The sequence below is a fragment of the Setaria viridis genome, chromosome 4 (assembly GCF_005286985.2).
Source record: "Setaria viridis chromosome 4, Setaria_viridis_v4.0, whole genome shotgun sequence".
In the NCBI taxonomy this organism is placed as follows: domain Eukaryota; kingdom Viridiplantae; phylum Streptophyta; class Magnoliopsida; order Poales; family Poaceae; genus Setaria; species Setaria viridis.
The window spans coordinates 12,988,972-13,013,987 of NC_048266.2; the positions used below are offsets into that span (position 1 = coordinate 12,988,972).

Sequence of the window (25,016 nt, forward strand, 5' to 3'; positions counted from 1 at the left end):
TTATATGTGTACTTTTGACATAACAAGATCCATGTTAATCCTCATAGCACGCTCTACAGAAAAGATGGTGCTGCATTTTGTAGTTGGCCCATTCGGCCCTCTGGTCTGGGGTCTCCAATTCACTCAGCTTTTGGTCATCAATTCTTGGCCCAGTTGTGAAAAAATTTTACTAAAATTTGGTAAATCATATTTGCCACCCATTGACCGTAACCAAAACAGGTCCTCATTCCCATGCCGCCTACTGAAGTCATGCAGATGTCATGTATGGTAGCAAAGTTCAAGCGTCACACCTCGACGTGCAACAGGCCACTAGTCAAGTAGTCCAAGTACTCCAAAATCACACCTACCAGTACACCAGCCACCTCCAGTCCAGCACCTTGCCCCGCACTTCACGGAACCCAAGTGTTCGACGATGTCCTCACCGCCACCGCCGAACTCCACCTCCGACGACTGCCAGGGAACGGCAGCGACGCCGCACATCGTCCTCTTCCCTAGCGCCGGCATGGGCCATCTGGTCCCGTTTACCCGCCTCGCCGTCGCGCTGTCCGCTGGCCACTGCTGCGACGTCTCCCTCGTAACGGCCCTACCCACGGTGTCGTCCGCCGAATCCTGCCACATCGCCGCGCTCTTCGCGGCTTTCCCCGCAGTCCGGCGGCTCGACCTCCGTCTCGCCCCGCTGGACGCGTCGGCCGAGTTCCCCGGCGCCGACCCGTTCTACGTCCGCTACGAGGCCCTGCGCCGCTCCACTCCCCTACTCCTCGGCCCGCTGCTCGCCGGGGCCAGCGCGTCGGCGCTCGTCGCGGACATCGCGCTGGCCTCCGTGGCCATATCCGTAGCCAGGGAGCTCCGCGTCCCGTGCTACGTCTTCTTCACCGCGTCGGCCACGATGCTCTCCTTCAAAGCCTACTTCCCCACCTACCTCGACGCCAACGGCGGCGCCGGACACAGCGTCGGCGACGTCGACGTCCCCGGCGTGTGCCGCGTCCCCAGATCCTCCATTCCGCAGGCGCTTCACGATCCCGACGACATCTTCACCCGGCAGTTCGTCGCGAACGGCCGGGCGCTCGTGGCAGCCGACGGCCTCCTGGTCAACGCCTTCGAGGCCATGGAGCCGGAGGCCGTCGCTGCTCTGCTGGGCGGCTCCGTTGTCGCCAGCCTCCCGCCGGTGTTCGCCGTGGGGCCACTTATGCCGTTGAACCTTCGGGAGGCAGCGGAAGAACAGGGGAATTACAGGGCGTGGCTCGACGCGCAGCCGCCGCGGTCGGTGGTGTACGTGAGCTTCGGCAGCCGCAAGGCCCTGGCCAGGGACCAGATCAGAGAGCTCGCCGCCTGGCTGGAAGCGTGCGGCCACCGGTTCTTGTGGGTCGTGAAGGGCGCCGTCGTGGACAGAGACGACGCCTGCGAGCTCAGCGACCTGCTCGGCGAGGGCTTTCAGCGGCGGGTGGAAGGCCGGGGCCTGGTGACCAAATCGTGGGTGGAGCAGGACGAGGTGCTGAGGCACCCGGCGGTGGGGTTGTTCGTGAGCCACTGCGGATGGAACTCGGTGACGGAGGCGGCGGCGAACGGCGTGCCGGTGTTAGCGTGGCCGAGGTTCGCGGACCAGCGGGTGAACGCCCGCGTGGTGGCGCGCGCTGGGTTCGGCGTGTGGGTGGAGCGGTGGAGCTGGGAGGGGGAGGAGGCGGTGGTGGGAGCGGAGGAGATCGCGGAGCAGGTGGTGGCAGCGATGGGAGACCAGGCGGTGGCGGAGAAGGCGGCGAGCGTTCGAGATGAGGCGGCAAGAGCCGTGGCAGACGGCGGCACGAGCCAGCAGAGCCTGGCCGAATTTGTGCGTCGTTGCCGGGGCGGAACAGCCATAAATGCGCCGCGAGAGAAGTTTTAGAAAGGATTATCCCGTTCCCTCCACTATTAACTCTCTCTTCCCCTACTAAAAAAATCTCTCTTCCCATAAAAAATTTTCAAGACGGATTACTGGTAACGGAAAATGGTGATAAAATACCATAATTGCAATATCACACCCCCGAGTGAAATTTTTCTTCCCATCTATTTTTTTTCTCATCCACCTATTTTCCTTCTTCTCTCCAGGGATGATAAGGTAGTGGATATAGCGGTGACGCTCGAGGCGGCGGATTGTAATATATTATTTGCTCACTCCTTATTGCATTTTGTTGCAGCAATGTCCAAGGTAGCTATTTGTGTGGGTGTGAAGGGGAGGATGAGAGTTGCCACGTGGGAAAGAATGATTATATAGAAAGAATAGAGACATGACGATATTGTAGCGGATGCTAGTAAATACTTTTCCATGATATATTGTGCGAATGAAGATGATCAATATTGGATGGTGCATGATGCACATAGAGATATCAATGATGAAAGAAAAATAGCGTGTCCAATAAGAAATTCACCGAGTTGTTAACTCTAAAAAAAAGGTGCTTCAAACAAAGGATAACGAGCTTTTTGCAACAGCGTTTGGGGTCAAGTAGGTTATGATCTTTTGGTTTGGAATTATAAACACTACCAGAGATTTTCCTATTTATGATGAACCGATATGCATCGTAACCACATTTTTACATCATAAACCCACGCTTGTACGACGTCGTCACTAATTGAGCATCATATATCATGGTTTTTGACGTTCCTTATATTTGTGTGTCACGAAATACATGACACCTACGAAATGTCCACACAAATATCAAAATTGCCTCATACAGTCTTATTACGATGCACCAGAATCTGATATGGCATCCCATGTGTGGCGGAACCGCCCAACTTAAACGGGTTTAAATGCGCCTAATCACTGTCGAAACAACAATTATTCGAAACGCACTTAAAACAGTATAAGTCCAGTAGTCTATCGAGTGTCCCTAGGACTCCTCGAAAGATCCACGTCACGTCTCATAGCCATATACCAGGATCGCTTCCACGATGGGAAAGCATCAACAAACATTATATTTTTATATACATACATGAGGTACAAGTTATTACAGAACGTAGTTTGAAATAAACTTAACAGTGCAGGTCAGAGAGATTCTAGGAGTTTAAAACATAAACTGGTCCAGGTGGGAGATGAACATTTAAGTTTTTCTTCTGAGGGTATTGCGAGACTCGTAACAATACCCTAGTTTTTCGGGGCTTCCTCCTCTGCGGTCTCCTGCGGTGCTTCTGAAATAACCACAAGGGATAACCTTGAGTACGGGGGTACTCAGCAAGGCTTACCCAACTAACCAATATAATAGTTTTTCTGAAACTACATGATAGCTGTTTAGTGTACTGGCTGACACACTTTTTGCCAAAAGAGCTTACTAAAAGTGAAACCTTAACTTTATCTTTTAACTCAATTAAGTTATTACCTAACCATTCTAAATGATGACAAGAAGATACTTTTGCAAGCAATAAGATATTAAGTCATACATCAAATTATTATTGGATAGACATTGCATTCATGAATTTATACTACGATGCTCAACAGTGATCAGGTGCATTCATAACCGAGAATTGTGGCGATCCGGATCAATTTACATCTTGCAGGAGAGCACCCTGATCACCAGCTATGTATGACTGTCCGGGTCGTACGTAACGACCTTTCGATTAGCAAACCCAAGGATTGGGAATAAGACTACCCGGACTCAGGGACGCACCCCCACATGGGACCCCACATCTGGCCTGATCTCCATGTGAGTTTCAGGCTACACCCCTGCCAATCTCCACCACGTCAAGCACGGGTACGAAATATTCCCGATCAGAGAGTCTACTAACCTACTGGGCTTTACTGGTCCCATACCCAGTAAGTAATCAGGTGTCATTCACTTGATCAAAGGTTAAGACAACGATCGGGTCTTAACCAGATTAAACTAGCAGACAGAACTAACATCTCTAGCTTCTGCCTGCCTTTCGACTTCTGAGCTACCTTTCCATAATTAGCATGTATGACCCAACATTTCACCTTAAGGTTCGGTAAACAAGTTACTTTAAGCATCTAAGTAATTCTAAACTTGGGTTACTTACTAATTGTTTGAACAAGTGGCAAAGATGTCCCTAAAACAAGGTATGACTATGCATAAGAATGGGTTTCAATCAACTCCTAGACTTAATGCATTCATATAGAAATTAACCAAAAATTGGACACATGAAATAATAATTCCAAAGTAGATAGGTATAAATGCACCGGGGCTTGCCTTGTTCTATAAAAATGTTAGCACTGTCCGACGGATTGGCTTCGCAGGGGATCAACTCAATGCTCTCTTCAAACTCCGAAGATTCTTCTGATAATTCCAAGAAATCCTCTCCAGGTGCTTCGGTGTCTACGATATAGCATATGCATGGGTTAGTGATGCAACTTTTTGAATACAAGACTATACAACTTTCCTTCATGATAAAGTTGCAATCCAACAAGTGACTACACAAGTTATCATGATAAAGTTGCAAGCCAACACACAAAAACCCGAAAAGATTAACCCACCATTTTTATTTTCTTTACTAACCCTACCTTAGGCTTTTTCTTTTATTTTTAGAAAACATTATAATTATTTTCTAGTCTCAAAACCTAATTTCCTATGGGTTAATAATAATTTGTGAATATGAAAACATTATTTCATATTTTATGCATTTAATAAAGGTTAAGTATTTATTTAAATACCTTAATGAAAAGGTATTTAAACAAATACCTAAATTTTTATTATTTTTCCTAAGGTATAAGAATTTTAATGCATAAATGAAAATAAAACAATCCTAACAAAATTGGTTTCACTAATTTTGGACACTCCTAGAAATTTCTGTGATTTAAATGGTGATAGACAAATTTAATCTATTATTCTAACAAAAGAAAATCTAAATTTGTAACATCCGCAGAAATCACCAACTAAAATCACCCATTAAAATTGCCTTTAAAATCTTTTTACCGCTAAGCTCCCGGAAATCGGAAATCTCCCCGGCGATTTCGCCGTCCCGGCACCCATGCCGACCCCCACCTATCTTTCTATCTGTGCCGTAAATCTCGCCGCGTGCCGTCGTCAGACCACCGCGCGCGTGCTCCGACCGTGTGCCGCATTTGCCGTCGGTCCCTCTCTTTTCCTTTCTCTTTTTCCCTCCCCATTTTCTTTTCTTTTTTCTCCTTTCTTCCTCCTTCTTCTTCCTTCTTCCTCCTTCCTTCTTCTCTCTCCTTCTCTTCCTTCTTCCTGGCGCCCGAACCACCGGCCCCAGTGCCATTACTCCGGCGCCCCCTTCCTGGCGCCATACCGGCGGCCGATCCGGTCCGCCGCTCGCCTGGGACCCGCCGCTCGGCGCGGTGCCGGCCACGCCATCGCCTCCCCTCGGGCCGCGTGCCCGACCCGGCCCCGGTCGCGGCGTCGCCCGCCCGGCGTCGCCCGAGGAGGAGCCCGAGGAGGAGTTTGACCGCGAGCACGAGCCCGAGGACCAGTACCGCGAGCAGGAACTCTTGGAAGGCTTTGAAGACGGCAAGTCCAATCTCACCCCTTGATGCATACTTAATACCTAGTTTTTCAAACACAACCTGTTGGCCTGTTTTACAAAATGCATATTATTTCATCACAAGACATGGTTGGATAGCCACCCCTTGATTGTTACGAACATTCCTTGCTATCCTAGGTTTATCTCTAAATATGACTTGCTCTGTTTAGATGATAACCACTGCTAGAACGCTTAGGAATTTATTACTCAACTGCAATCATTATTACCATGGTGTTTTCAGAAAATGAACATGTGTGTGTGTGTAAGTGAGAAAAATGGCTTTTCGGGTTCAGGGGAAAAGGATGTGTAGACAGGATGGATGGGTATTCCTTGTGTGGGGTGCCAGTTTGTTGTGCTCGTACCTGGGTGGTTGAGAAATGACGGGAGATATCCATCTTGTCATATTTAAGGACCGAGTTGATGTGTCATCTTGCCTAATTCCACCATCGTGCAACCACTCGACCGTTGTATGGGCAACGGCTTAGCATAAATCCCACTAGCTGAACTGTTAGTCCTTAGGGGTGCTGGTGAGCAACGGGAGCCCATGGAAAAGGAGTAAGATCTTGGTGACTTAGGTCCTGGTTATGGTCTCGTGGACGAGCCGTGAACCCCTTGGGTGTTTCCTCGAGGGCTAGCCAGCCTTAGCTAAGGTGGGTAATGGCTTTGTTAGGATCCGTACCGTCACTAAGGTGATCGCGATATGGTACCCTACTTGTGGGAAAAGTGTACACCCTCTGCAGAGTTAAAACCTATCCGGGTAGCCGTGTCCACGGCATTGGACGAGTTACGGCTTGGTCACATAACTAGCAATTGGGCAAGGATGTCATGTGTGGGTGTGTGTGTGTGTTGGATTTTGGAAGAGTCCGACAGTTGTGCCGTGCGCTATGGCGGACGGGGAGTCCGATAGCGATAAAAACTTGGATCCTTTGTGTAGGATCAACCCCACTCAATGTTTCGGGTATTAACGGAAACCTTTACAAAAACCCTTTCGAAAATGATCCCCTGCATGTGTTAAAATTTAGCTTTACCGCAAACAAACTATAGCCTATCCTTGTTGTACCTGTGCATAAACTTGCTTGTATCCCCCTCCGTGGATGGGGTTGGACTTGCTGAGTACGTTTGTACTCACCCTTGCTTCGTTGCTACAGAGGAAGACCCGGATTTCGTCGCCGAGGACCTTGAGTAGAGGTTGTGTCCGCACCCGACGCTGCCTGTGGTGTTGGCCTACCCAAGATGCTGCTGCTGCCGTGTAGCCCCGAGTGCTGTCTTTTGGCAGTCGCTTGGTTAGCCGCCGTTATTTATTTACTGCTTATCGCTGCGTGGCTTTCACGCCCACTCCCCCGGGAGTTGTACGGTAACTGAATTATCTGTCGAATAAATGTGCTATCAGCCTCCTGGGACTAATATTTGTATCACATTTAGTCTCTACTTATGTGGGGACGCTTCAGGTGGTATCAGAGCTGTCGTTGGCTGTAGGACGCGACCCTAGGACCGGATTAGCCCTTTTTGACCAAAAAAAAAAGAATTACAAAATTTCTGCCTACCTCTGCTCTATTGTAAAACTAATTTGTGCCCCAGATCTTTTCCAGATGGCCGAGGAAGGATGGGTCAACAGCCACTGCCTGGAGGAGCCTGGTTTTCCCAGATTGTTGTTCGCCTGCATGGACCGCCTCGGGATTTATGAGCGTCCGGAGTACACAAGCAGGGAGTACGAGGACCGCGGGACCCCTCGGTGTGAGATGATTATCTACATCGGGCGGAGTAGCCGCTACCCGGACATCCAGCCATGGAATGTGACTGCCACCGGCTTCCGGCACAAGGATACTTATCAAGTGGCAGCCCGGAAGGCCCTCCGTTTCCTGTGCCAGATCTATGAAAGGCACATTGGCCGCACTCCGATGAGGTTCTACCCGCCGGTCAAGAAAAACCGCCCGGTTTGGCTGGCCCGGGTACGGACCTTGGAAGGACGTGGACAGCGCGAGGATGACCCCACTATGCTGCACATGGCTGCCTACCTTCTCACCTTGGACGAGCTCTACGATGAGCAGGCTGCTAAGTTGAAGTAGCAGACCCGTAGGGCCGAGGACGCAGAAGTTATGGTGAGGAGGCTTCAGGTGAAGTTAGCCGCCGCCGAAGCCCGAGCCGCAGCCGCTCAAAGCAATGAGGCCATTGCCGTTGAGGCTCTTAAGGAGGCCGAGGATCGGCACTCCAAGGAACTGAAGGATGCCCACCTCACCATTCGTGCCAGAAGGAGGATGGTGGCCATCGAGGACGACGAGGCCCCGATCCTTGAAGGGATTCCCATTGCCCCAGGGCCCAGTAAGCGGAAAAGCCCGGACGCCACCCCGGCACCACCACCTTCAAAAAGGAACTCCGAGGTGTCGGATGGAGTGGTTCCCGAGACCCCTCCCACGGGGCGGGACTCTGAAGGATGAGGTGCTGGCCCTTCTCCTTCCGATAGAAGATCACTCAGTCCAGGGAGAAGACTCGCCTCGCGAGTAGCATGCCCAGCCAGGATTGCCCAAGGAATGAAGCCGTCATGGTCCGCAGTTTAGAGTTGTACCCCTTCAGTTGTGTTGCTGTAACCGGTCGTGTAGTACGTGTTTTGGCTTTACCCCCAGCAGTGTTGTACCCCCCCCCCCCCCCGTGGCAAAATAAATAAAATCGCTTGTGTTTGTTGCTTGTTAGTCTGTGTGTTGTCGACAGGAGGTGGATTCTGTCTCTTCGAAAATACGAATTTACCACTTTAAAGATCACTAAAATCCAAATCACAGTCTCATAAAGTCTCACTCAATCTGCAGATGCCGCCCAAGCGTGCCACCAGGACTTCCCCAAGTCAGGCCCATGCCACCCCCAATGCAGAGAGGCAGCCAGAAAGGCAAGAACCGCCTTCGGCAGCACTTCCTGAGGAGCAGGAAGTGAGCCAGCCAGAAGGAAGGGGAGAAAGTCAGTTGGGGACACAGCAGCCACCGCCCCCACCGGTTATTGATCTGGTTCAAGTAATGAACAACCAGACCCTTCTGCTGGAAGCTCTAGCCAACGCCATTACTCGCCAGAGGCCCCGCGGACAGAACATGAATGAAAGGTTAATGGACTTCCTTCGGACCAAGCCACCCACTTTTGGCGGGTCTGTCAACCCTTTGGACGCAGATGACTGGCTGCGCGTTATCCAGAGGAAGCTGGAGCCATTTGGTTGTGAGGGCAGGGACAAAGTTCTCTTGGCTGCCCACCAGCTCACTGGGACTGCCCTAGCTTGGTGGGAGAACTACTGCTCTGCCACACAGTATGCCTCCACTATCACCTGGGATGAGTTCGTGACGGAATTTCGTCGCTACCATATCCCCGCAGCCACCATGAAGCACAAGGCGGATGAGTTCCGTGAGCTCCGCCAGGGCAACAGATCTGTGGAAGAGTATACTTTCCAGTTCATGGAGCTGGCCCGTTATGCTCCAGAGGAGGTGGACAAGGATGAGAAGAAGCAGGACATGTTCAAGAAAGGCTTGAACGCGGAGCTGAGGACCCTGCTCACTCCCCAGATCTACCCCGACTTCAACACCTTGATGAACATGGCCATCTTAACTGAGAGGGCCAAGGCAGAAGAGCGGAGGGACAACAAGCGTCGGTTCCTGGAGAGCAAGGCACACCAGCAGGACCGATTCCAAAAGCCAAGGAGCTTCGGTCACCCCTTGCCCAGATCCCAAGCTCCCATGCATTATCGGACCCAGTCCCAAGCATCTGGCTCACATCAGACTGCTGCCCCATTCAGGAGCTAGAACCCTATCAAGGCCCCACAGAGCAGCGCCAGCCAAGTCACTGGCAATGGTAGGGCATGCTTCAACTGCAGGGAGCCAGGACATTTCATCGCCAACTGCCCCTATGCCAACAAGCCAGCAGCGTCAGCCCTATCCAACTCAGTAGCGGGGCCCAGGGCCGCATTGTCAGGAGCCAACCGTGTGCCAGTCCGCAGCAGCGGCAACCCCAGCAACAACAACAGCCAGCAGATGAGGCCGCCCCAGCAATCATTCGGACAAGCCCGCGTCAACCACATCGGCGCGCAGGAGGCTCGCGAAGCTCAGGGCGTGGTACTCGGTGAGTTTCTAGTCAGCTCAGTCTTGGCAACAGTACTTTTTGATTCTGGAGCATCACATTCCTTCATATCCTCAAGTTTTGTGGAAGAACACCATATACCTACAGTACTACTAAGGTTACCCCTATTAACCCGGACTTCTGGGGCCGACATTCAGTGTCGACTAGGTTATTCTCGGGTAAGGATCAATTTAAGTGGGGTAGAATTTCTAGCGGATCTAGTAGTACTTAAGTCTAAGGGGATAGATGTGATTCTTGGAATGGACTGGTTGAGCCTGCATGACGGTCATATAGGGTGTGCTGATAAGGTGGTACACCTGACCAATTGGGATGGAGTGCAAGTGACCTGTCACACTAGGGGAAGTGGCCCGGACCCCATGGTGTTCAGCATGGAGACCCCAAGACCTTAGAAGAAGTCCCGGTAGTGAGTGAATACCCGGACGTCTTTCCTGAGGAACTACCTGGAATGCCCCCTGACAGGGACATAGAGTTCGTAATTGACCTCATCCCCGGAACCTCCCCTATAGCCAAGAGACCCTATAGAATGGCAGCCTCAGAGTTAGCCGAGCTGAAGAAACAGTTGGGAGAGTTGCAACAGAGTGGCTTTATCAGGCCTAGCTCATCCCCGTGGGGAGCCCCCGTACTTTTTGTCAAGAAGAAAGATGGGAGTATGAGGATGTGCGTGGATTATCGCGCACTAAATGAAGTCACCATTAAGAACAAATACCCCCTCCCCAGAATAGATGACCTATTCGACCAGCTGAAAGGAGCCAAGTATTTCTCCAAGATAGACCTGAGATCAGGGTACCATCAGCTCAAGATCAAGGAGAGCGACATCCCGAAGACAGCCTTTGTCACCTGTTATGGTCAATTTGAGTTTACAGTGATGTCCTTTGGATTGACCAATGCACCTGCTTATTTCATGAACCTCATGAATAAGGTGTTTATGGACGAGTTAGATAAGTTTGTTGTAGTCTTTATTGACGACATACTTATTTACTCCAAGAGTGTTCGGGAGCATGAACAACACCTACGGGTGGTATTGGAAAAATTGAGAGCCCACCGACTCTATGCTAAATTCAGCAAGTGCAAATTTTGGCTTGAGAAAGTGGCATTCCTGGGTCATATCTTGACCACAGAAGGAGTAGCAGTTGATCCTGAGAAGGTTGAAGCCGTTTCCAACTGGCAGCAACCCACTAATGTTAGTGAAATAAGGAGTTTCCTGGGTTTAGCTGGGTATTATCGGAGGTTTATTGAGGGATTCTCCAAGATAGCCCGGCCCATGATAGAGTTGCTCAGAAAGGACAAGAAGTTCACCTGGACCGAGTCATGTGAACGGAGTTTCCAAGAGCTGAAGAGGAGATTGACGACAGCCCCGGTATTAACCCTACCGGATATCCAGTGAGACTTTGTCATCTACTGTGATGCATCCCGACAAGGATTAGGATGTGTCCTCATGCAGGACGGGAAGGTTGTGGCATATGCTTCTCGACAACTTAAGCCCCATGAGCAGAACTACCCAACCCATGACTTAGAGTTTGCAGCCGTAGTGCATGCCCTCAAGATCTGGAGACATTATCTGATTGGGAACAAATGTGAAATCTACACCGACCATAAAAGCCTAAAGTACATCTTTACCCAACCCGATCTGAATTTAAGGCAAAGGAGGTGGTTAGAGCTGGTAAAGGACTACAACCTAGAAATCCATTACCATCCCGGCAAAGCTAATGTTGTAGCTGATGCCTTAAGCAGGAAGTCCTATGGACAGCCCGGACCCGATAATGCCCGTCTACAAAAGGAAATGGCCCGGCTAAATGTGCATATCATTCCCCAGAATGCTAACCGCAGGCTAAGTGTCCGGCCCACCTTGGAGGATAAAATCCGAGAAGCTCAGGGTGCAGACCAAGACCTAGTAAAAATCCGCAAACAAACCGGAGAAAATAAAGCCCCGGATTTCAGAGTAGATGACAAGGGAACCTTGTGGTATAAGGACAGAATTTGTGTCCCCAAGGCCGGAGAATTCCGGCAGACCATCATGGATGAAGTCCATAACTCAGCATACTCCATTCACCCCAGATCCATGAAGATGTATATGGACCTAAAGCTGAAATACTGGTGGAATGGGATGAAGGCAGACATAGCTCAGTTTGTCGCCCGTTGTGATACTTGCCAAAGGGTCAAGGCCGAGCACCAGAAGCCAGCCGGCTTGCTACAACCCTTGCCTATCCCGGTTTGGAAGTGGGATGAGATCGGCATGGATTTTGTAGTAGGCTTGCCCAGAACTCAGAAGGGAAATGACTCCATATGGGTAATAGTGGACCGACTCACTAAAGTTGCTCACTATCTACCCGTACGGACCACATACGGTGGAGAAAAACTAGCTAGACTCTACGTCGACAACATAGTGAAGCTGCATGGTGTGCCCAGCCGGATCGTCTCGGATAGAGGAACTCAGTTCACCTCTAGGTTTTGGAGGAGCTTACATAAAGCCATGGGCACCAAACTGGATTTTAGTTCAGCCTATCACCCCCAGACCGATGGCCAAACAGAGCGGGTGAATCAAATCATGGAAGATATGTTGAGGGCGTGTGTCCTTACCTATGGAAAGGATTGGGAACAAAGTCTACCCTATGCAGAGTTCTCATACAACAATAGTTACCAAGCCAGTCTAGGCATGTCACCATTTGAGGCTCTTTATGGTAGAAAGTGTCGAACCCCTCTGATGTGGTCAGAAGTCGGAGAACGCTCCTTAGTCGGACCAGCTTTCATCAAGGAAGCAGAAGACCGTGTGGCAGAAATCCGAGAGAAGCTGAAGGCTGCACAGTCCAGACAAAAGAGCTACTCGGACAAAAGAAGACGGGAATTGTACTTCAATGAGGGAGATTTTGTCTATCTCAAGGTATCCCCGATTCGGGGTACTCGAAGGTTTCAAGTGCAAGGAAAGCTAGCCCCTCGGTATATCGGACCATACCAGGTGTTAAAGAGAGTTGGAGCCGTAGCATACCGTATCCAACTGCCCGAAGAAATGTCGGATATACACCCGGTATTTCATGTCTCCCAGCTGAGGAAATGCTTGAGAGTACCGGAGGAACAAGTACCGGTGGAAACAATAGACCTGCAAAAGGACCTTCGGTATCAAGAAGTGCCTGTCAAGATTTTGGACACTGTCACCAGACGGACGAGGAATACAACGGTCCGGATCTGCAGAGTGCAATGGAGTAGGCATGGCGAAGAAGAGGCCACGTGGGAACGCGAGGACGCGTTAAAGAAGGAATTCCCCCATCTCTTCTGGACTCAGTCGAATCTCGAGGACGAGATTCAATTTAAGTAGGGTAGGTTTGTAACATCCGCAGAAATCACCAACTAAAATCACCCGTTAAAATTGCCTTTAAAATCTTTTTACCGCTAAGCTCCCGGAAATCGGAAATCTCCCCGGCGATTTCGCTGTCCCGGCACCCATGCCGACCCCCACCTATCTTTGTATCTGTGCCGTAAATCTCGCCGCGTGCCGTCGTCAGACCGCCGCGCGCGTGCTTCGACCGCGTGCCGCATTTGCCGCCGGTCCCTCTCTTTTCCTTTCTCTTTTTCCCTCCCCTTTTTCTTTTCTTTTTCCTCCTTTCGTCCTCCTTCTTCTTCCTTCTTCCTCCTTCCTTCTTCTCTCTCCTTCTCTTCCTTCTTCCTGGCGCCCGAACCACTGGCCCCAGTGCCATTACTCCGGCGCCCCCTTCCTGGCGCAATACCAGCGGCCGACCCGGTCCGCCGCTCGCCTGGGACCCGCCGCTCGGCGCGGTGCCGGCCATGCCATCGCCATCCCTCGGGCCGCGTGCCCGACCCGGCCCCGGTCGCGGCGTCGCCCGCCCCGGCGTCCGGCCGTTCCGGCCCCGCACGCCGTCCCTTCCACGCCGGCCACTTCGGCCCCACGCCACACCTCCCGCTGCCGGCCCCTACTCCCTCTCTCGCCCGCCACGGCACCGGTGCCGTGCCGGCCATCACCGGCCGCCGTCCGGACCCCTACCGCCGGCGCCCTCCCCGCCGCCTATAAAAGCCGCCCGGCCCTTCCCACTCTCCATCCACCAACACCACCACTCGCCGCCTCCCCTGCGCCCAGCCAAGCACCGCCGCCGCCGGTGCCTCCACCACCCGAGCCGCCGCCACCACCGCCGCCAAAAAAATCCACCACCGGCTGCCCCTTTTCCCACACCGAAACTCCAAGGTAAGGGGCCAAATGGGGCTCCCTTCCACCACCGCCCCCGGCCCGTGGCTCGCCGCCGGCGGAGGCCCGCCGGCCGGCCGCCGCCGGACCCCCCAACTCCCCACTCTCTCTCTTCCTTCCCTGGAAGAAGAGATAAAAGCTCTCCAATTCCGATCCGACCCCCAAGTTTCCCCAAATTACACATAGGTCCTCCCACCACTCTCATAGCAGCTTCACAGATAAGCCCCTCCACCTCCGAAAGTATTTACAGATAGGTCCCTGGTTTATTACAAATCAGTCCTAAACCTCCTGTTAAGCCCCTAATCCATGTTTAACCCGTCATTTCATGCGCCAAACTTCCTCCAATTAATCCCAAATTTTACCACGTCATCCTCCAGAATACCTCCGCCGATCTATGTCCAAATTTCCCAAAATAAATCTTTCTACCTATTTTCCGTTCACGTTTCCTGTTCGGAGCTCACGGTTAAAAACCGTTTCCTCTTTTATTTATTTGTGTGTCTGCTTGTGTGTGCCGTAGATCGCGGATTGCCCGAGGAGGAGCCCGAGGAGGAGTTTGACCGCGAGCACGAGCCCGAGGACCAGTACCGCGAGCAGGAACTCCCGGAAGGCTTTGAAGACGGCAAGTCCAATCTCACCCCTTGATGCATACTTAATACCTAGTTTTTCAAACACAACCTGTTGGCCTGTTTTACAAAATGCATATTATTTCATCACAAGACATGGTTGGATAGCCACCCCTTGATTGTTACGAACATTCCTTGCTATCCTAGGTTTATCTCTAAATATGACTTGCTCTGTTTAGATGATAACCACTGCTAGAACGCTTAGGAATTTATTACTCAACTGCAATCATTATTACCATGGTGTTTTCGGAAAATGAACGTGTGTGTGTGTGTAAGTGAGAAAAATGGTTTTTCGGGTTCAGGGGAAAAGGATGTGTAGACAGGATGGATGGGTATTCCTTGTGTGGGATGCCAGTTTGTTGTGCTCGTACCTGGGTGGTTGAGAAATGATGGGAGATATCCATCTTGTCATATTTAAGGACCGAGTTGATGTGTCATCTTGCCTAATTCCACCATCGTGCAACCACTCGACCGTTGTATGGGCAACGGCTTAGCATAAATCCCACTAGCTGAACTGTTAGTCCTCAGGGGTGCTGGTGAGCAACGGGAGCCCATTGAAAAGGAGTAAGATCTTGGTGACTTAGGTCCTGGTTACGGTCTCGTGGACGAGCCGTGAACCCCTTGGGTGTTTCCGCGAGGGCTAGCCAGCCTTAGCTAAGGTGGGTAATGGCTTTGTTAGGATCCGTACCGTCACTAAGGTGATCGCGATATGGTACCCTACTTGTGGGAAAAGTGTACACCCTCTGCAGAGTTAAAACCTATCCGGGTAGCCGTGTCCACGGCATTGGACGAGTTACGGCTTGGTCACATAACTAGCAATTGGGCAAGGATGTCATGTGTGGGTGTGTGTGTGTGTTGGATTTTGGAAGAGTCCGACAGTTGTGCCGTGCGCTATGGCGGACGGGGAGTCCGATAGCGATAAAAACTTGGATCCTTTGTGTAGGATCAACCCCACTCAATGTTTCGGGTATTAACGGAAACCTTTACAAAAACCCTTTCGAAAATGATCCCCTGCATGTGTTAAAATTTAGCTTTACCGCAAACAAACTATAGCCTATCCTTGTTGTACCTGTGCATAAACTTGCTTGTATCCCCCTCCGTGGATGGGGTTGGACTTGCTGAGTACGTTTGTACTCACCCTTGCTTCGTTGCTACAGAGGAAGACCCGGATTTCGTCGCCGAGGACCTTGAGTAGAGGTTGTGTCCGCACTCGACGCTGCCTGTTGTGTTGGCCTACCCAAGATGCTGCTGCTGCCGTGTAGCCCCGAGTGCTGTCTTTTGGCAGTCGCTTGGTTAGCCACCGTTATTTATTTACTGCTTATCGCTGCGTGGCTTTCACGCCCACTCCCCCGGGAGTTGTACGGTAACTGAATTATCTGTCGAATAAATGTGCTATCAGCCTCCTGGGACTGATATTTGTATCACATTTAGTCTCTACTTATGTGGGGACGCTTCAAAATTTTTCCCCAAAACCCCTGGCCTTACTTTTCTTACTCACCCCCTCTCTACCCCCTCTCACTTGCGCTGGGCCCATGGCTCGGGTCCACCTTCTTCTCCTATTCCCTCTACCCGCCGGCCACTTTCCTCCTGCCAGGCCTACTGGGCCGATTCTCTTTCCCCTCCTCCTTTCTTAATCCGATGCCGGCCCAACGGCCCAAATCCCTTTTTCTTTTTCTTTCCGTGGCACCGACCTGCCACACCGGCCCATCGGCCTGCTGGACCTCGGCCCACCTTGATCCTTCACCCGGCCGGCCCTTTTACCTTTCCCCCCCTTCTCCTTCTGATGTGCGGGCCCCCGACGCCAGGCACCATCTTCCTCCTCACGCCAAAACCGAGCGCGACAGGGGGCGGCGCGGCTCGCTGGCCGGCGCCCCACCAGCGACGGGGCCGGGCTGGGGAAGCATCCCCATGCCATAGCGCACCGGCGCGCGGCGGCAGCTTCCCGCGAGATGGCCGGAGCTACCCTCTCCATGGCGGCGGGCGGCGGAACTGACGGCCGACCGTGGCCAAGCACGGCGATGGCGCATCTCACCTCTGTAACTACTCCTACAGCTTCCTAGTACCCGAGACGCTTACCTACAGCTTACCACAAAGAAGGACAGCGACGGCAAAGTAGAGCTCACCGTGAGCAGGCGGTTCGGTGGTGGCGGATGGAAACGGCGGCGGTCAAGGGTTCGCCGGCGGAGAAGCTGGACGACAGGTTGACAGGGCTGTTGGTAGGGTGTGAGCGGAGGTGTGGACGGAAGGAATTGACGGGGAAGGCGTTGTGGCGGTGGAATTTTGGTCGGAGGCAGTGGCTTGACAGAGAGTGACGGCGGCGGTAAAAAGGCAGGGCAGTAAGAAGCGGCGGCGGGAGCGGTAGTTATTCGAAGGTCTTACCGCGCGCATGGGCGACACTGTGGCCTAGGCGTAGGTTGGCGTGGTGAAGAGGTGGCTTTAGGCGTTGAGCTGGCGGACGATCGAAGGCGCCAGTGGCGACACGTCCTGCTCTGCTTCTGTCGCCCCCCCCTCCTTTGCTTCTCTGTCACCCGAGGTTGAGAGCCTCCCCACGGCCGATTTTGAATCCGACGGTCCCAAGGTCCCTTAAGCAACCCTGGAGATAAACTTGAACCCTTCAATTTTTATTTTGGCTCTTGCTCGAGATAATCATCCCAACACCGGCATTTTTGAGTTTCTTGCTCAGGCTAACTGAAAAGTTTCTGAATTACTGATTCAGTTCGACAGTCACCCTAACATGGTTATTTACCCATCTTTTGATCCATTTTCAGTGGCCCAAATCCATTCTTCTTAGTCCAACTACTAACCATTCATGCTCTATAATCATCAGGGATTCCATTTTGCTCATAAACACCTATGCTTAGTGCACTAATTTCTTCTGAATTTTGCTCCAAACATAGGCACTTGCTGCAGTTTCAGACTTAGAGAAAATGGCAGTTTCAGCAGCTCAGCCGAAAATGGTAAAGTGCCAACTTTGAGCCCTAAATTAAATTTGCTTTCTTTGTTGTTCTTGATCAACAACACCCTACTAGTATTGTCCAAGGATCATACTTCATTGCTGTGTAGTTGCTTTGGTCCACTTATTTTGAAAATTTGGCAGAAATTAATTTCGAAAATGGATACTTGCACTGTTTTTCTGAAAGTCTATTTTCGGACAGTGAACAGTACCCTCTTGATTTGATTTTTCCATTGCCTTTCTAGAGATGTTTAGGACTAGGTTTAGTCTCCAATCTTGATCCCCAAAGTTCTAAACACTCTCAAGCTTCTATTTCATATTTTTGCCCAATTTTTCTGAATTTAGAATTCAAAATTCAAATTTTGGTCAAATTTGAGTTGAATTTGACTTTTAGTTAAATTTCTTATCTTTTTCACCCAATGCATCTTTAACTTTTCTTAGTCACCTTTTGTTATTGAGACACTAGGTGCTACACCATGTGGCATGACCATTGTGACAAATTTTTTCTTCATAAGTTGAATTAGGCCCATTTGTTGTTGAGTCGAGCCTAAAATTTGTGCATATTGTTTTCAGCTCGTTTAACAAAATACATTTCTAGCCCAATTGCACTAAGGCCATGTAACACTTATGTAAGTTTTAATCTAATTTCACATTATTAACAATTTGCGCTGAGGAATCTAGTTTATAAAATATAGACATATAAATAAATAATAAATACAACACACATATTTTTGTATACAAGATAATAAATTATTGTTTCTCCTCGGGACAACCACTATCATATTGTTCATCACAAATCACAAAAATATTACAAAGATCATTGTCTCACAAAGAATAGAGCTTAATAAAGCAGTAGCTAGGACATAAGCTCCTCTTTCAGAGGTTAGTAGTCGATGAAGGAGTGCTTCAGTTCTTATGCTACCTTCTTCGAGTTCTAAATTTCTGCTAACTGCAATTTGAGAGTTAATTCCGAATTTTCTATCTTCCTCTTCAAAGTGGCTAACTCTTGATGGTGTGCAAGAAATCGTTGTTGAATTTGTAGCCCATCTTGTTTGTCGGGCTCAAGTTGCTCCTCATCAATACCACCACATAAGGAATTGGTAGAGCTTCTTAAATACTCAGCAAAATTATCTGGTTTTTGTTTTGGAAGATTAAGCATTGATTAGATTGAAGTTGGATAACTTCAATCTGTCGATAGCATGATCAGAAGTTAGAATTTGATCTTGTAATTGATTTAAACTAAGGAAAGAAGAAATATAAATAATGATTATGTGTTTAGTTTGGTACCTGGAATGAAAGTGAACAAGAGCAACTACATATGTTATAGGATATTGTCAAACTTCACTTGATGCATTTGTTTAGCTATAAATTAAGAGCAAACCAAAAATAATTAAACAAGCATAAGAAGATGTGGCATAGGTTGAGATCATCTGCAAACTGACACAATTTCATATATTATGTACTAAAAACAACATAAATTTTTTGACTTGATACAAAAATAATTATTGGGAAAAGTGAAAGGTAAAGGAGATATGCTGGAGCACTAATTTTTCACCAACTCTCCCAATAAGGTACAACAGATTCACATTCCCCAATCCAACTGCAATATGGAAAGCCAAAGAGAGCATGATATGCAATCTAAGCATTAGAATTTAGCAATATAGGTAGGATACTTCTCACTTGATGAACACGAAGGTTACTGGCACGTTGGCCCGCTTGGAACTCGAACCCAACGTCGGTGACCTTACATAAATGAGTGGTTCTACAAGGGAGTTTGGTGTGTCGACTTACTCTGATTGGGAGAGTCTGTGAAATCATACCATTGATGAGCACTCCATAGACAGTTTTGTTTGACTTCACGGATTATCCTATTTGGTAGATTCATGTTTGCAGGATGATCCACAAACGTGCTTCGGATCAACAAATGAACATACTAGTTCAATTGTTTATACAGGATAAAATACACTTAAATAAAACTACAACGGATCCTGGAGGTGGCAAGGCAATAAAAACAAGTATTTCCCCTATGAGAAACACGAACTTCTTCTTGTAGGATCTAGGATACCGACTAGAGGGGGGTGAATAGGCGATTTCAACTAAAATCACAACACTAAATAAATTTAATTAGTGACACAAGATGAAAACTATTTCTATCTACTTTACAACTATGTAAGTGTTTGCAACCTAGGGTGACAAGGAATAATTCAATCTCTAAGAATGTAATTGCTCAAAGTAAATTGCAATAATGAAATTGAGCAAAGAAAGAACCGAACACAAGAGACGAATTTTTCCTGTGGTATCAATGACTTGCCGGTCACCCCTAATCCACGTTGAGGTGGATTCAATGCATCAACCGCTCATCTATCAAGACAACGCTTGATGTTTGAGCCGGCTTGAATCAAAGAACCTCTCCAAACCTCGATTCCACTAGTGTTGCTCTTCACTGCTCCGGCAAGGTGAGCACAAACCCCTCACAAGAATAGTCGGGGCTCATTCACAATCTTCCTTGAAGGGCTCCATAGCTCCACAATCTCCAAGCCATCTAGGAGGTGACAACCTCCAAGAGAAATAAGCCAATAACACTTGCTTGAAGACTTTATAGTACCACAAAACTCAAACTCTTGATGCAATGCACTAGGATGCTCTCAATCTCACAAGAATGCAATCTCTAAGCTAAGTGAGTGAGTGAGAGGTAGAAGAAGGCTTAAGGATGTCACAAATGCTTTTCAAAGTGCCAAGAGAGCTCACCCATGCCCGGAGGTGAAGTATATATATCCCTTCTTCCAAAAGCTAGCTGTTGGGTTCAAAACTCGTGAAAACAGGGGACTGGCGGACTGGCCGCCTCACAGGGGCCGAACCATCCGCCGTTCAAGTCCAACGGCAACTTCAGCATTTAATGCGTGTCAAACTGTACCATTACAGAGGTGGCGGACCGTCAGCCCTTATAGGGCCAGACCGTTTGCGGTATACTTTTCAGCGCGGTCAATTCGAACTTCTAAACTGCGGATGGTCCGCTCAAACACTTGCGGACAGTACACCTTTGAGCAAAAACCCCTAGCCTGAAAACATGCTTCTGTTTAAGTTAGGCTGACCGTCCGCTTATATAGGGCCGGACCGTCCACCTTTATGTAGTCAGCACTCTTTTAGAACATGTTTTTCTTCTCATTTCTTTCACTTTCTCAAACTATGTTAGTCCATATGCATGCAATGCAATTGTTTGAGCAAAGTGGCACTATAGAATCGTCAAGTAAATGAAATTGACCCCTCTTGATAGTACGGCTATCTAACCTATTAATCCGGTCAATTTACATCCGCTAAGCACCTCTTGACCGGTAATATAGAAAACCCTATCGTATACCTTTGCCTTGAGCTTTCCAATGTACAAACCATCCAAGTTATCACCATAGCGTCCTTTGACGCTCACTTCAACTCTGGGACTAACCTATGCTCATATTCTCAAAGAAATTGTTAGTCCACTAAGACCGTCATTAATTACCAAAATACAAGTTAGGGGCACTTCTACAATTAGGTGGAGTTAGTCTCAAATACCTATCGTAGCAATGTGCTAATAGTATTTGCACACGCAATGTCCCACATCTTCGACGCACAGTGCAGTTTCACCCGTTCCACTTAGTATATGTCGGTAAGTGAAAGTAACATAGGCTAGTCGTTGATAGGGTTGTCCCACAGCCTCATCTGGGAGTGATCCTTTGTAGGCGTATTTGATCACTAGCAAGAAGCCATCAAGGTCAGCGTCTTTAATTGGAACGATTTCTGACTTTAACTCCACTCCACTGCCATAGAGCAACGCCTCCATCATACGAGATAGTGACGCTGCATCGGACTGTCTCGGTCAAATTAGCTAGCCGCCTATGTCCAAGACGACGTCTATTGAGGCTTTGCCAGCACTTGTTTTCCATATGCTTCTGCCTACCTATGGAGGTGGACTTCAATGCACTCGTCCTCCCCTATACAGTCATTTGTCCCACACGCAGAAAACTAGATGGGTAAGCCAAACGATTAACAATATGATACGGAGGGAGTATCATCTAATAAATGATATAAATCGTGGCTCCTCTCGCTTCACCGTACGTGTGGCCATTTGCATCAATCAGGGCGTTACCACCACCGCTCGTGCTCTCTCCGATCCCTGTGTACGACTGTTGGTTTGCCTCCGTCCCATTTAGCTTACACATGTGCACCAGAACAGGCATATCAAAGCTGCTGAGACACTCCTCAGCTTCCTACACAAGTGATGCGGATGGGCGATGGCAGCTCACTACCCGGTCTGCCGACAGTCGCTGTTACGAGGACCACCCTCTTAAGGCCGGCATCATCTTAAGAAAAAAAAAGGGCACATCAGCACCCCTAGAAGCTAATCTAACCAACCACCATATCCCTTCCCAGACGTTGGCATGACATGTTCCATGATACTCGCAGATAACTAATGAGTTATTTTTACCGGTATCACTTCATCTATGAGCCTTTTTAAATCCCCTTTATTTACCATCCAAACGTACAAGACTGTATCCTATTGATTTGGATGATCCAGCAATTTAATAAAGCTAATTGTTGTCTTTTCGACGAGACATAGCAACTTGGTAATTGTATTAAGTAACTGCCGTATGCAAATGCACATATTTTAGAAATTAACTGAAGGTCATGTAGACAATTAGGGAAATCAAATGCCAGTCAATTAATTGGCGCCTGCTACCTTCTCATAACAAATAATTCAAGAATTATAAGATAAACTTAATTTTAATCATAAACGTTTCTTTTAGGATGGATGGAGCACCATGATTTGATGTGACGTCCATCTAGACTGTAGCTAGCAAAGTTTGCACAGTACAGTAGGTGCACCTACTCACGAGAGGGAAATCGATCCACACTATAATTAAGAAGGCGGCAACCCAACCAACACAAGCGATAAGCACCCATCCATCCATCGCCACTTCATCCGCCACCGGCGACAATGAAGAGCCCGGGAGAGCTCGGGAGCGGAGCCCGCCCGCATGTAATGTTCATCCCGAGCGCCGGCATGGGCCACCTGCTCCCCTTCCTCCGCGTCATCGCCGCCCTCGCGCGCCACGACGACGTTGACGTCTCCGTGGTGACCGTCCTTCCCACCGTGTCTGCCGCCGAGGCCGACCACCTCGCCGGCCTCTTCGCGGCCTTCCCCCGCGTCCGCCGCGCCGACCTCCACCTCCTGCCGTTCGACGCGTCCGAGTTCCCGGGACACGACCCGTTCCTGCTCCGGTGGGAGGCCCTGCGCCGCTCCGCGCACCTCCTCCGCCCGCTCATTGCATGCGGCGCGGCGCCGCGCGTCTCAGCCATCGTCACGGACGTCACCCTGGCCTCGCACGTCATCCCCATCTCCAAGGAGCTCAACGTCCAGTGCCACGTCCACTTCATCTCCTGCGCGACCATGCTCTCGCTCCTCGCGTACATCCCGGTCCACCTCGACAGCAAGGCCGAGCTGGGCCCGGGCGTCGGCGACGTCGACATCCCCGGCGTCCGACGCATACCGGAGTCCTACCTCCCGCAGCCGCTTCGCGACCTCAACAATGTATTCACCAAGCAGTTCATCGACAACGGCCGCGAGATCATCAACGCCGACGGCATCCTCGTCAACACGTTCGACGCCCTGGAACCGGCGGCGCTCGCCGCCCTGAGAGACGGCAAGGTCGTACCCGGTTTTCCGCCGGTGAACGCCATCGGTCCACTCGATTCGCACACGGCCTCCACGGCGAATGCCAAGCAGTCAGAACCAGCGGGCTCCCCCGTTGCCTGGCTCGGCGAGCAGCCGGCGCGATCGGTGGTGTACGTCGCGTTCGGCAACCGCAGCGCCGTGAGCCGCGACCAGCTCCGGCAGATCGCCGCCGGGCTGGAGGCGAGCGGCTGCCGGTTCCTTTGGGTGCTGAAGACCACGACGGTGGACAAGGATGACAACACCGAGGTGGAGGACGTGCTCGGCTGCGGGTTCCTGGAGCGCGTGCGGGGGCGCGGCCTCGTGACGAAGGCGTGGGTGGACCAGGAGGCCCTGCTGAAGCACCCTGCCGTGGGGCTGTTCCTGAGCCACAGCGGGTGGAACTCGGTGGTGGAGGCGGCCGCCGCCGGGATGCCCCTGCTGGCGTGGCCGCGCGGCGGCGATCAACGTGTGAACGCCATGGTGGTGGCGAGCGGCGGCTTCGGGGTGTGGATGGAGCACTGGAGCTGGGACGGGGAGGACAGGTTGGTCACCGGGGAGGAGATCAGGGAGAAGGTGAAGGAGGTCATGTCCGACGCAGCGGTGAGGGTGAGGGCCATGAAGACAGGAGAGGAGGCGGCCAAGGCCGTCGCCGAGGGCGGCACGAGCTACCGGAGCATGCAGGAGTTTATTGGCAAGCTCAGGGCAACTTAGGACTCCCTGCCGACGTAATCCTTCTGTCCCTTTCTTGGTTACCCTCGTCGAGAGGTGCATGTAACATCGTGGTTGGGCTCTTCTACCGTCACTTTGCTCTATTTCGTATTGATTTTATTCAGGAAGCACTTGTTCTCATTTTCCTTTTCTATTACAAAAGAATAACTTTTATGATGTTACGCTCCAGCAAATAGTGATCTGTGGAGTGTCTTTATTTCACTGTCACATTCAAGTTATGTACTCCCTCCATTCCAAATTATAAGTCATTCTAAGAATCTTGGAGAGTCAAAGCATCTCAAGTTTGACCAAAATTATAGAGAAAATTATAAAGATTTATGACATCAAATAGGTATACTATGAAAATATAATTGATGAAGAATCTAATGATACTTAGTTGACATCATAAATATTATTATATTATCATATGAATTTGGTCAAATTTGAGATACTTTGACTCTTCAAGATTTTTGGAATGACTAAAAATTTGGGATGGAGGGAGTATAACGACATTTCAACTTCTATTACCTTGAGCTATGTATAACGACATTTCAACCTTATGTATAACGACATTTCAACTTCTACTACCTTGAGCTATGCATTTCAAGTTATGTATAACGACATTTCAACCTTGAGCTATCCATTTCAAGTTATCTATAACGACATTTCATTTCAAGGAACGGGGGGAGTACTAACTTTTGCATCAGCGCATCAAAAGTTTGAGTTTCCCATTATGTTTTGGTTATTTTATTTCTCCAATATAGGGTCCCATTTCGTGTCTCATTGGGACCTTAAAATCTTGGGTACAGGCCTAACAAAGGCTTAATAGGTGGTCAGTACCTATTTAAAGTTACAAAAATTGTGTTAAGCCTAACATACTAAACCGCGGAGATAGAGACCATGGTGATGAGGACATGACACCCATCATATGACCATGATTGGCGCATGGCGTGGAAAAGGAGTCCAGGACGGGTGTCCAAGTTAAGAAGGAGGTTCGAGGCGAATTCAGTTCGAGTCGCCAAGATGGAGGCACAAAGCAACTCAAGTTCAAGCCCACCACGGAGTCCAGGAGCAGCATGCACAAAAAACAACGCCCAAGTCTCATACGAAGTCCATTTTGGACATTCTTTATATAGATGGATGGATGGATGGAAAGAAAATTTCATAGCTTCCAATGGCACCGGTCCTACATCAAATTCCATCTGAGTCAACGGGAATCGTTGAAACAAGTGAACATTCGGAATCTATTAGGGTGCTGCGCCACCGTCTTTAGGGCTGTTT

General features: G+C 49.6%; 2 protein-coding genes across 2 annotated transcripts; both read left to right on the forward strand.

Annotated features, from left to right (window-relative positions):
• Positions 1–109: 109 nt before the first annotated feature.
• LOC117851226 (UDP-glycosyltransferase CGT) lies at positions 110–2,364 on the forward strand. Its single transcript, XM_034733007.2, has one exon. It carries the CDS (start codon positions 413–415, stop codon positions 1,877–1,879), a length of 1,467 nt encoding a protein of 488 aa, XP_034588898.1. The 5' UTR covers positions 110–412; the 3' UTR covers positions 1,880–2,364.
• Positions 2,365–22,240: 19,876 nt separating this feature from the next.
• Positions 22,241–23,952, forward strand: LOC117851257 (UDP-glycosyltransferase CGT). Its single transcript, XM_034733040.2, has one exon. It carries the CDS (start codon positions 22,311–22,313, stop codon positions 23,736–23,738), a length of 1,428 nt encoding a protein of 475 aa, XP_034588931.1. The 5' UTR covers positions 22,241–22,310; the 3' UTR covers positions 23,739–23,952.
• Positions 23,953–25,016: the final 1,064 nt, after the last annotated feature.

Bases quoted from the DNA above. Each gene is read 5' to 3' on its own strand.
- LOC117851226 (XM_034733007.2), top strand. From the start codon at position 413: ATGTCCTCACCGCCACCGCCGAACTCCACCTCCGACGACTGCCAGGGA.
- LOC117851257 (XM_034733040.2), top strand. From the start codon at position 22,311: ATGAAGAGCCCGGGAGAGCTCGGGAGCGGAGCCCGCCCGCATGTAATG.